The sequence below is a fragment of the Peromyscus eremicus genome, chromosome 11 (assembly GCF_949786415.1).
Source record: "Peromyscus eremicus chromosome 11, PerEre_H2_v1, whole genome shotgun sequence".
Taxonomy (NCBI): domain Eukaryota; kingdom Metazoa; phylum Chordata; class Mammalia; order Rodentia; family Cricetidae; genus Peromyscus; species Peromyscus eremicus.
Window position 1 is genome coordinate 55104342 of NC_081427.1, and position 11874 is coordinate 55116215.

The 11874-nt window shown below is 50.4% G+C and overlaps 1 protein-coding gene across 1 annotated transcript; it reads right to left on the bottom strand.

The window, feature by feature from the left end:
- Nucleotides 1-1072: 1072 nt before the first annotated feature.
- Enc1 (ectodermal-neural cortex 1) lies at nt 1073-10934 on the bottom strand. Its single transcript, XM_059276395.1, has 3 exons — nt 10487-10934; nt 5308-7121; nt 1073-1224 (listed from the first exon to the last, which is right to left on the bottom strand). Exon 2 carries the CDS (start codon nt 7106-7108, stop codon nt 5339-5341), a length of 1770 nt encoding a protein of 589 aa, XP_059132378.1. The 5' UTR covers nt 7109-7121; nt 10487-10934; the 3' UTR covers nt 1073-1224; nt 5308-5338.
- Nucleotides 10935-11874: the final 940 nt, after the last annotated feature.

Consider the following 11874-nt stretch of genomic DNA (forward strand, 5'->3'; position numbering starts at 1 on the left):
CCCCATTGGTGTTGTTATTCACCTGGAGTAAATAAATAGATAAATAAATAAACTTTAGACAATGTCTTCACCTGTGCCCTATATACAGAACTATTCTGCAGAACCTCCCAGGGTTTCAGGATATTACCCAAATGGGGGAAAATACTATAAAGTAATTGGTCCTTTCCAAGCGTCAGCAGCCAAGACCAAAGTTAGGTAAGTCAGACAGACAGGAGGAAGGAGGACAGACCAATATCCTGCTCTTAGGAGACCCGCCATCAGTGTGACCATGAAACCTCCTCAGTAAAGGGTGGTCTAGTTACGGTGACGTTGTGGTTTCTCTGCCTCTGGGATGTAATTTAAGTTTCCATCTTGGAATCTGTCTCCGTCCCGACATTTCAAAAATGCACCCCTCCCCCACCCACCCTCTACTTATCCTCCAAATTATAGCCCCAAAGTTTTCATTTTTTTTTTTTTGTGCAGCAAAGCACGTCAACAGCTACAAAATGTGCAAAACATACGACCATCCACACACGCCCATACACGTGAAGACAACGTAAGCACTGTTTCAGCATGCAGGCCGCAAACAATAAATAGCTAAATCTAGAACACATTTCTTAACAGCCAAGAGAAGGTTTTAAAGTCACTTATAAATAGCAAAGAGCATCTACCAAACGGCTACCAACAATGTCCCCATTGTTCAGAGGTGTTCCCGGGGGACCGCAACCCCTTTGAGATGAGTGGAGAGTCCTGGGGTGCCCATTCTTCGGTCGGCCAGGCCAGCTTCCCTCCTGACCCACGCTTGGCTTTGCGTCTCCAACCGCAGCTGGCCATGGAGGCTTCAGGCTCAGCCCTCGGAGGAAGCTGACAACCATTTCAAATCCTGCACATAAACGGTGGAGCCATGGAAATCAAACGCTGAATGAGCTACAGCAAGGGAAAAGGCCAGCTTTTCTCTCCCTCTGAGGGGCTGATTAACGCTGACATTAATCCACAATTACCAGACAAGGACTAGATCACAAGCTCTGTCATTCATATTTAAACCATGTGCTACTGGCATTGGAAAAATCCCACCCCCCCCTCCCCCACCCCTTCCTTCATGTCCACTTAAAAGAGTGTTCACAAGGTGCAGCCGATGGTATTCGAGGAGTCTTGTAGCAACTTCTCCTGGGTTTCTTTCTCTTCATTAAACTTGGCTTCTCCACAGCAGAAACCTCACATCGTCTCACCGTGTGTCGGGGTGAGCTAGAAAAAAAAAAAAACAGAACGAAACACAAAGGCATGAAGGATTTGTGACAGGTCACGGTTTAAGACATTTGCTAATAAGCACACAATTTAGAAAAGTTTAGACTCGGCAGAGCTGGGCAATAGCACTCCTGACGGTTCGAATTACAAGTTCAACAGAAAGTGTGCACGCTTGGCCGGTTGGTACCATGACCGTGGGCAGCCCACAAAACAATGGTGTCCAGGGCTAGCGAGATGGCTGGAGCACTGGCTGCTCTTCCAGAGGACCCAGGTTCAATTCCCAACACCCTCATGGCACTTCCAGGGGATCCGACACCCTCATTCACATAGACACATGCAGGCAAAACACCAATATATATAGAATTTTAAAAAATAATTAAAAATAAAAGGCATTAAAAAAATTAGTGTCTAAAGGACCTTCCTTTCTTAAACATGAGTATGTTCAAATTCAAGCCTACACATGGCCATGCTATTACGAGTTGCCATCTTCTGTTTTCAATGCTTGGAAAGAGAGCTACTGTGACAGTCACTTGGACATGAAGGGAAGAAGACGCACCCCTAGGCCCTCTGATCATAAAAATATCCAAGGTAGACTTTTCAGAGATCGAAGGCAGCCATAACTAAAAATGCATCTCCACTACTCACTGGAACCCTAGCTACAAGCACGGATAAAGGGATTTTTTTTTTGCAGGACCACTCATTAACGGCAGATTCTTCTCTTTGGCTCGTGTGTGTTCAGAAGTGTGAGTCAGTTCCCATTTGTTTCTTTTGGCTGTTGTCTAACCGTGATTCAAGCCTTCAAGACATTCCTTAGCCCTTGGTGTCATCCCTCGGCCCCGCCTCCCTGCAACCTGTCTATCCACATTTGGCCAAAAGAATGCATCTTGTAATATTTAACATCTCGAGACATGGCATACTCACACAGAAATGAAGAGGTGGCATATTCTAAAAGAAGAAACAAAGCAAATGCAGGTCCACATCCTGTCAGGTGGGGGCCATAAGACATCAAAAATCAAAATAGTTCCCTTTTTGTCTTCCCACCCATGGAATGAACAGCAGGGGACAGTTAAAATCTCCTGAGCAGGTGAGTTTTCTGACCTGGGAAGGTTTCTGCTAAGCCTAGATGAATTCATCTTGCACCAGCATTTGGAAATCAGGGGACTCAGGCTGGAGGTCTGTGCCGACACCCAAAGGAGCCTCTCTGAATGTCATTCCAGCCCGCTTTAAGTGTTTTTAACTCCAGCTTGTGTATAGTAAACTTTAGAAATTTGAACCAACATCCTCCCTGCCGGAAACGGAAAGAGTAGCTTTGATCAGGGGCGCGTGTCACCCTTGAAAAGCAGCAAGCTGGCCCTATCAAGTTGAGTTTTTATGTGCCCGACTCTCCTGTCCAGGGTACCAAGGGTGGAGGCTGCTGTTTCTCAGGTAACCGCAGCATTTTGTTTGTTCTGTTTCCCGGGGACCGGAAGCAAGTGGTTAGGGTCAAATACTTTTAACACATCCACGCTGGGCTGGGAAAGGGAACCAAAACTGAAGAACAGAAATGACAAACAGCTGATAATCAACGGAACGGAATGTCCCCAGGACACACAGACTGTGCTCCAGCCAGATCAGAGCAAGGGCTTACTGTAGGAAAAGCCGGTTGTATGTAATAGAGGCCGGTGCTGGGCTAGACCAGGCTGTTTTCAACACCCACCTCTGTCTGAATTGGGATGCTTTTCTGGACGTTGTGGTTAAAATGACTCGTTCAACAGAAAAGCAACCCAAAGTCCAGAGAGATCTAACACAAGGAGCAGAGAACACGTGTGATCTCTCTGTTAGCCTCACCTTCTCTGGCTTGCTTTCCACCCACCCAATGGCCCATGTCTGACAACACACTGCCCCCATCCCTGGCCACTTTTCCAGGTCGACTGCACACCCAGTCAGTTGCCGGACTAACTCTTCATTTTGCGTCTGTTAATTAGCGCCTCTTCCCTAGGAGTCAGTGTCTCTCTCTCCAGGCCTGCTTGAGGGTTGAGTCATGCAACCGTATCGCAAATGAAATAACCACTTGCAGAACATTTGTTTATTCTGGATTACTGAGATGCCAGCAAGGCTGCAAAAACCAGTTTGGTGTGGGCTGCTCTCGGTAGGTCTCTCTCCTCTCGGGAGGTTTCTGACTGTTGCCGCTCCTCTACGGGAATCTCATGCCCAGGGAACATGGCCCTGCTGGCCAGGACAGGCTGGAGGAGGAGACGGCCAAAGGGTTGAAAACAATGATGATGAAATAAATGTGAAAGGGAAATCCATTTCAGTTGCTTGTGAATGAGCTATTCAACATGGGGAAAGAAAGGCCAATAAGATGAGATCCCTCTGTTGAGCTTACAACCACTCAGAGGTCCCCCTTTTTCCTTTCAAAGGCCCCTTGAAAGGTGTGCGACACCCTAGGAAAAGCAGAGCCAAAGTCCTCTGGTAATGACTTTGCGCTACTGGTCCTCCACTGTGGCATTCCTTAACAGTTAGTAGTGAGCCCGGCAATCAGCCAAATAAAGTGGCATGTCCCTAGCGCCCTCTGCTCAGCCAGTTTGGGTTTTGTTTTGTCAACCTGACAGAAGCTAAAGTCATTTGAGAGGAGGGAACCTCGATTAATGCCACCTACAGGCATGCCTTTGGACAGTTTCTTGATTAATGATTGACGTGGGAGGGACCAGATCACTAAAGGGGGTACTCCCTCTGGGCAGGTGGTCCTGGGATTGAAAGCAGGCTAAGCTAGGTAAGGGAGCAAGTCAGTAAGAAGAACTCCTCCATGGCCTCTGCTTCAGTTCCTGCCTTCAGGGTTCCTGCCCTGTGTTCTGCCCTTGACTCCTCTCAGTGAGGGACTGTGACTTGATAAGATGTAAGAGGAAATACGCCCGGTTGACTTTTGGTCATGGTGTTTATCACAGCAATAGGAGGCTAACTAAGACAGACATGCTGAGGCAATTCCTGGGCCAGTGCTGAGGATGCTTCCCAGGAGGCAAGCAGCCACAGGGACACCAAACTGTGTAGGCTGATTCATTATTGGAGCCAAGAGTGTCATATACACAAGACAACCACTGCGTACCCAGGTATATGACACAGGATACAACTTTTGTTGGTCCCAGCAACAGGGTCAGGCTGACTGATTAAAAGGATGCAGTTAGGGAAGCTTAGGTGGCTGAATTTATCTACACAAACTACCATCTTTCATGAGAACAACCTAGACTCTCCTCCAAAGTTAATACATGCTCTAAAGAGATGGTTCTTGGGGGCGGGAGGGCATTTTAAATAAACGAATACACAATTTTGGAGTCAATAAACTAGGAAAAACTTAAAGCAATAATATTTTTAAAACCCTATTAAGTACAGAAAGGTCTGAAGAAGTGAAATCAGAATAGCAACCCAGTATCCCTGGGATGATACCAAGATCAAGCTCAAGTTTATCAGGTTGACCACTTGTTGAGGTCTATGACATTGGGCAATTGACTAGTTCGACTCCATAGGCATCAGGTTTTTTCACCTGCAGAGGGAGATTAGTAATAACATCCAGGGGTTGATCTGAGCATCAAAAGGCAGCTTGAGTGAAATGGTCCTGTCCTATCTAGGAACACAATGAGTATTTCACGACCACTAACTGGAATTACTAATGGATGTCTGGGGTTCCCAACCTGTCAGATATAACTGGAAAACTTTCTTTAAAGTACTGATGCGGGGCTGGAGAGATGGCTTGGCGGTTAAGAGAGCTGGCTGCTCTTCCAGAGGACCCGGGTTCAATTCCCAGCACCCACATGACAGCTCACAACTGTCTGTGACTCAAGTTCCAGGGGATCCAACACCCTTACACAGACATGCAGGCAGGCAAAACACCAATGCATATAAAATAAAAAATAAATAAATCATTTAAAGTACTGATGTTTGGATTCCACCCGGCCAAAATAAAACAATGTCTCTAGAATGGGGGCAGTTTCTGAAAATCGCTTTGGGAGATTTTGAGGCTCCGTGATGGCAGAGAACCACTGGTTTCCATTGACAGGAGGTTGCAGTGTTGGCCAACACAAGCTTACATCTCCAACTATGCCTTCTTACCTCATGCGTGCTTTCTTTAGGATGCTCTGCGTTAAGAAGGCAGATGTTTCCAGGTGCTGACGAACGCAGTAGGAATCAGTGAGTACGGGACCGTGGTTATGCTGTTCCACACATCTAAAGTCGGATCGTAACAGTCCAAAGTCTTGCAGCGCTGAATGCCGAAGTACCCTCCGACGACATAAAGCTTGTTCCCGGAGGCCACAGCGTGGCAGCTCATGCGCTTGGCTGTCACGTCTCCCACCTTGGTCCACTGGTAAGTCTCACTGTTGAATTTGTAAGCAGAGCAGGCAGAGAACTCTGTATCTCCACCCATAATAAAAATCTGGTTCCCCAGCACAGCTGCTGCTGTGTAGCGCCAGGGCTGGGGACAGGTGGCCGGTACTGTCCACCTGTTCTCACACTGATCGTAACACTGAACTTTGGGAAGCTTGTCATGACTTACACTGGTACCCCCGAAAGCAAACAGCTTGAGTTTGGCACTCACTACAGCAGCATTGCTGACGCCTTCTCGGAGTGGGGCGACCATGGTCCACTTGTTAGTCGTGGGGTCATAATGTTCTACTTGCTTTAGAGAGACTGAGGGAGAGGCTGGGAGGCAGCCTGTTGCTGCTGTGTGCCCACCGACCACATACAGGCAGTGCTTCAGTTCAGCAGATCCATGACCGAACCTGGCCACCAGCATGGGGGCAGCCTTGGACCACTCCTCATGTAGGGTATCATAAACCCAGACATCTTTTGAGACTCCGTTTTCAGAGCCCCGCCCCCCAGTAATGTACACTTTGCAGCCAATTGCACACGCACTGAACTCTTTCCTGGGGCTGGGAATGTCAGCCTTGGGAATGATTTCTTTAGCCTTCTGGTCTACCAAGTACAGTTTGTCACACATGAAAGTCTGTCCTCCCAGGAGGAAGAGGGCATGGCCGGTTTTCCGAGGGCGGGCACAGAGGCTGGTCACCACGCCATCGTTCTGCAAGATTTTCAGTTTGCACCGAATGGCCTCCTCCACAATCTCCTTACTCTTCCTCTGCTTGGTGATGAGTTCTTCCATCGCCACGTTCTCCATGAGATAGATGGCAGGAAGGAGGGCCAGCCTCACGGTCTGCAACAGCTCTGGGAGGTAACAGTAGCGCTTCTTCAGGTCATAGCTAATCCAGTTCATGGCCGACTCATAGACGAGCCTTTCATCTTCTGTCTCCAGCTCTTCACTGGACAGGAGCTGCACGACCATGTCCTGGGGCAGCTGGAGGAAATCTTCGTTCTTCCGGATGGTTTGGAAGTTGCTGAGACACATTCTCCAGGAGAGTTCATACAGCTTGGTGCACTGGTGGGCGTCGGACAGCAGCAGCATGCCCAGGCAGTTGGTGGGGTGCAGGTTCTTTTCCAGAAACTCCGCGCACGCGTCTCTGATGTCCTGAAACTCCAGCATGTCGCCGGCTTCCAGGAGCGACTCAGCATTTTCTTCATTGATGATGACCCGGGACGAGTACGCATAGTCGAGAAGCAGCTCTAAGACTTCTGGGTGGATGGAGTTGTCGAAGTTGACTTCGCTGTCCTGGCTCTCTTTCAGGCCACCACTGAACATGGCTTCAAAGTAGCGGCTGCAGGCAGCCAGCACCGCCCGGTGGCAAGGGAAGGTCCTGTTCCCCGCATGGAGGAGGACATCTGTGAAGAGCCGCTGCTGGCGCAGAAGGTTCAAGTGAGTGAGGACACTGTCCGCATAGGAAGATTTATGAAACAGGTAGATATTGATGGAGCCACTGCTGGCCCGGGACTTGCGGTTCTCGTGCACACTGACGGACATTTTGCTTCAGCGCCTAAAAGAAAACAGAACAGACCCATTGAACACCATGCTCTTGATGTTCCCAGCTGCAGCACAAAAGCAATCATCACTTAGACAAAGAAAACGGAGCCTTGTTAGTCCTGCTGCTACCTACGGTTCCGAGGAGGGTATGGCCACTCCGGAACAAAGCCAGAGAACTACCTGGGAGGAAAAACATTCCCTGTAATACTCCGGAGCTTATGTGAACCATACACTGTTGGGGGGTGAGGGGAGGCATGGCTTAAAAGCAGGTTTATCTTGGAAAACCTGACTGCCAGAATGTAAGTCAGCAGAAGCTGAGGGAAGTCCGTCTCATTCTCTCAGTTCCCAGCGCCAGCCCAGCTGATTCACTACAGGCCAGTTAAAAAGCCAAGCTTCCCGCTCTCATAATGCCAAGAACGTCAGGAGGGCACCGGCTTTAATGCCCTATACAACATAAAGCCATGTGTAAAGCAAACACCTACTAATTAGAAATTCTATTAAGAATTCGTTTGGTGAGATCCAAACTCTGCATACATCTAACTACCCAACTCCTGAAGAGGTCAGCCTTTCACACAAAGGTTAGACAGTTTCTAACTAGACAGCTCTACCACCAGGAGCTCTGAATGCACCAGAATGTAAATAGTTCCATACATTGATCAGCAGACTTCAGTGAAAGCACAGGATGGATTCTGGCCACAATTACCACCCATCTTTCTGAACCTGGACAGATTCCAGGATGACACTTTGGCACATAAAAGGAAGAATATTTTGAGTAGGCAGCTCATGCTGTTTTTTTCTGTTCTTCCTGCTCTATACCAATTCTTGGAAAACCGTCACAAGAACAAAGGATGCAGCCACACCGCTTTTGATTAAACACTCCATCCCCAGGACTGTTATGTACCTGCAGATGCTGCACCTGCATATCAGGAGTCCAAACTGCAAACACTGCTTTATGTAGATTCAAAAGCACACAGGGGTAGGAGTGTGTGCGTGTGTGTGTGTGACATTCATGTGCCTATGTGTGTATTTTAACCTTTGTTCATGCAGGGCCACTGTAAAAATGATCAGCTACCTACAGCGCTTTCCTAAGTATCAAAATTAGCATCCGTGGAATCTCCCGCTATCCTTTTAGGTATCTGCTTGTAAGAAAACTAGCCAACATGATTTAGAAAATGTCCACTGTCCATCTTGAAAACTGGAATTAACTCCCGCTTCTGACAGTACCCCTCTACTGAAGAATAGAAAGGACCTGCCCCTCTCGGGATTCCAGGGCAGGTTGTTTATGTCAGCAGCGAAGACTATGTAATTGGCTACAGTATCTTTTCCGATACAAATAGCCAGAACTTACAGCACAGCTGAAACTGACTGTTTCTCCTTCCTTCAGTTATTTATTTTGTTTAATTTGTACTCCAGGAATTATTAATAAACGTGAATGGATGCCTTACCAGATTCATGAGCTAGAACTGCAATTTCCCCCACCAGCTGTGAAAGTTGGCACAGAAAACCACCAAGGTGGATGTCTGACATGCCTTTGACCCTTGGGGCCCATAACCTTCAGGTGATGTAACTTGTTTTCCTCTGGTTTGGGAATGTTACTTCTCATGCTGGGTAAACAAGGCCAAATAACAAGCATCAAAGTTACAAAGCTCCAGGGTTACAAAGCCTAGGGAAAACACCCAGAAATTTCCAGTGGGTAGGAAGATGGTGAGGACCCATGCATCGCCCCCACCTCAAACTAAGGCTCCAGCTTCCAGGAGTCCATCCTGAGCCACTGTGGAACGTTCTGAAGAAGGACTCATACTGGAGGGGTCCTGTGAATGCACTAAGCTTATGAAATGTTCAGACTCCCGTGCACTTGACACCTGCATGCTTTACCCCTGTGGATGTCATTTACACGGATGCGTTCAGTGTTGAGTTATTTTGAAGAAGATTTTAAGCCTAAACCTTTAAAAGATTGCCTAGTCTCAGGAAGCTGCCTCCTCTCTGGCTAAGAGCCAAGACAGGAACATAAGCATCTAAGTGCTTGGCGGCTGGGCTGGAATCCCACTGGGCCAGAGCACATGTCCATTAACAGGAGTCAGGGTGGCATAAAACAACATTCACAACTAGGTTTCCACTTAAGAAAACAGTTTGTCCAGAAGACCTTAGGATACAAGATGCGCAACCCTCAGCAATCCTGCAATCCTGTGTTTACGCTGCTGTGTTTTCTAGGTCTCCCCAGAAAGCAAGAAGAGTCTACCCTGTCATGTTGGATCCCACCCCACTGGAAAGGAACGTCATTGTCACAATCATCTTGGAACCATGTAGGATTAAAACAAAAGGTACACATGAAGGCCCAAGGGAAATAACTTGCTTTCTGGTTTAGAATTATGCCAACAGCAAAATAACCACAGAAATCATTTATGCAGTTACTAAACACACCTTCAACATTAAATTAATCACTCTTTCCAACATTTTCGTAGGCCCCCAGAGACATAAATTTGCATGCTAAGGAAATGGCCAAGAAAATGAACACATATACTTAACTTGCGTCTACAAAGAAGGCAGAGAAAAAGACTGCTATTACTGTGAACATCAAAAGCGCTCCCAGTTCAGTAACTTCGGTCCACTTACTGTTGCTTCCACGCCAGCTGTCTGCCTCCAACACTTGGAGCACCTCCGTCTCTCCTGGTTTTAAACCTGATCTCAATCCCACGAGAAAAGGAACCAGGCAGATGTATCTCAAAGCACTCACATTATTGGCAACAATGGAACGACACCGTAATGATGTTTACAAAAATAGCCCTTCGCCACACGGTCCCCTACAACATTTGCAACGCTACTTAACACGCTGAACATGCCACTGAGGGCGACACCAAATTACACATCCAAGTTCACTGCTTCATCTCCACCCCGCCCACCAATTCCTAGGCCTTTGAAATTAATAATGTCACTCGGAAAGGCAAAAGCTTGCAGGAGAAGAAACTAGTTTTTCAGGAACCAGTTTTCATTCATTCGGCTGCAATCAGATGCCCCCATGAGGAGGTCTGCGCGTGGCCCCCACCGTCCCCCGGAGCCGGTAACAGTGCACCATGGGGAACCGATCCCACGCGCTGGGCTGTCTGCAGGCTTCAGGAAGCCGGCACGCTATTATTCCCAACCTGGCTCCTCGCAGTCCCTGAGACTTGCCCGGGCGTTACACCGCGGAAGGGAGGCAGGTCGTTCCCCCAGCGCGATCCTGCCCTGGCGACCGTTCTGCCTCGAGAGCAGTTCCTGGGCTTAAGCCGCAGGCAGGCAGGGTGGCCGGCGCCGGCTGGTGGCTCGCAAGCACACCCGCGACTGGCCCGCCCCTGAAATCCCGGAGCCCGCAACAGGTCTGGGGCTGCAGGGGAAACTTACAGCAGTAGGCGACTGGCCTCCGCACACAACCGGCTGGGGTTCTTGCCTCGGTCACCCGCAGGGAGCCGACGGAGGGCGTCTCAGTCCCAGGAAGAGGCGGCGATCACCCGGGAGAAAGGAGTGCCGGGAGGAGAGGCGGTAGCGCCGGGGATAGTGGCTCCCGGATCGGCTCTGGCAGGCAGCTCGCCTCGGCCTCCGGATCTGCAGTTGCGGACCTGGCGCCCCGGCCGGGCCGAGAGTCTGCCGGCGCTCGCCTAGCCAGGGGAGAGTGAGCCTGCGGCGGCCGCGCCGCGGAGGAAGGCGGGCTGCGCGCTGGGGGAGGGATCGAGGCTGCGGTGTGCGAGCCGGCGGCCGCCTGGCGTCTGCTCTGGGTCTCTGCAGCGCCTCCGCCGTAGCACTCGCTCGGAGGCTGCGGGAGCAGACTGCGCCGGGCCACCGCGCACCGGGCTATAAGTTGCGCTCCCGCCCGGGAGGGGGCGCGTATGCAAAGAGACTCGTTCGGGGGGGAGGAGGGAGGAAGCGCGTCCGCGGTGCGGGCGGGAGCGGGTGGAGCTGGGGTGGGGGGGGGGGAAGAGCTGTAGGGGGAGTTATCGGGAGAGGAAGCGGGGGGGAGGGGGCGGGGAGTGCACCGAGACAAAGCGGACGCCCTCGCTCAGCTACGGGCAGCTGCAGCCCCCGGGGACTGCAGAAGAAAAGAAGTTTGAGGGGCTCCGATGGTGTACGCCTCTTTGGGCCAACCTAATTCAAGGCTAGCTCGGGTTCTGGGGAGCCCGCTAGGGAGAGCAGCCCTGGGCTGTGGGCTCAGTGGTACCGGGACCCACGGGATGCTCAGTTTAGTGGTCCAGGGCCAAGCTGGGGGGTCCGTGGCACCGGAGCGCATAGCCACTCACTGGGCTGGACACCCCAGCGGCAGGCAGAACCTATTACCCAAGGGGGCAAGGGAAGAAGCCCAAGTCGGGACCCCGTGGATACTGCAGGTTGCGCAAGTGGGACGTAGGGTTACTTGCTGGCAGGGGACCAGACTCCAGCTCCAGGCTCTGGCCGGGTGTTGTCCCTCCCTACCCCACCCCAAGCTGGTGAGGAACCGGCGGCCGGACTCTGACCCACGCGGTGCTGGAGCCGCTGCAAGCCGGGCTCAGTCCCGCAGGCCCACGTGTTTCGCAACTGATCGCCAAGGCCGCTAGATTCAAAGGAGCAGCCACGCCGCCTTCCTTTGGGAAGAAGTCTCGGTCACCTTCCGAGACTTGGCCTTTCCTGCTCTTTGTAGGTTGGTGGTGTTTGGAGTTGAGTCAAGAAATAGCCCCAACACACACACACACACACACACACACACACACACACACACACACACGCACGCGCCTCGAGAATCTGGCAAGAAAGGAATGCTG

Bases quoted from the DNA above. Each gene is read 5' to 3' on its own strand.
- Enc1 (XM_059276395.1), bottom strand. From the start codon at position 7,108: ATGTCCGTCAGTGTGCACGAGAACCGCAAGTCCCGGGCCAGCAGTGGC.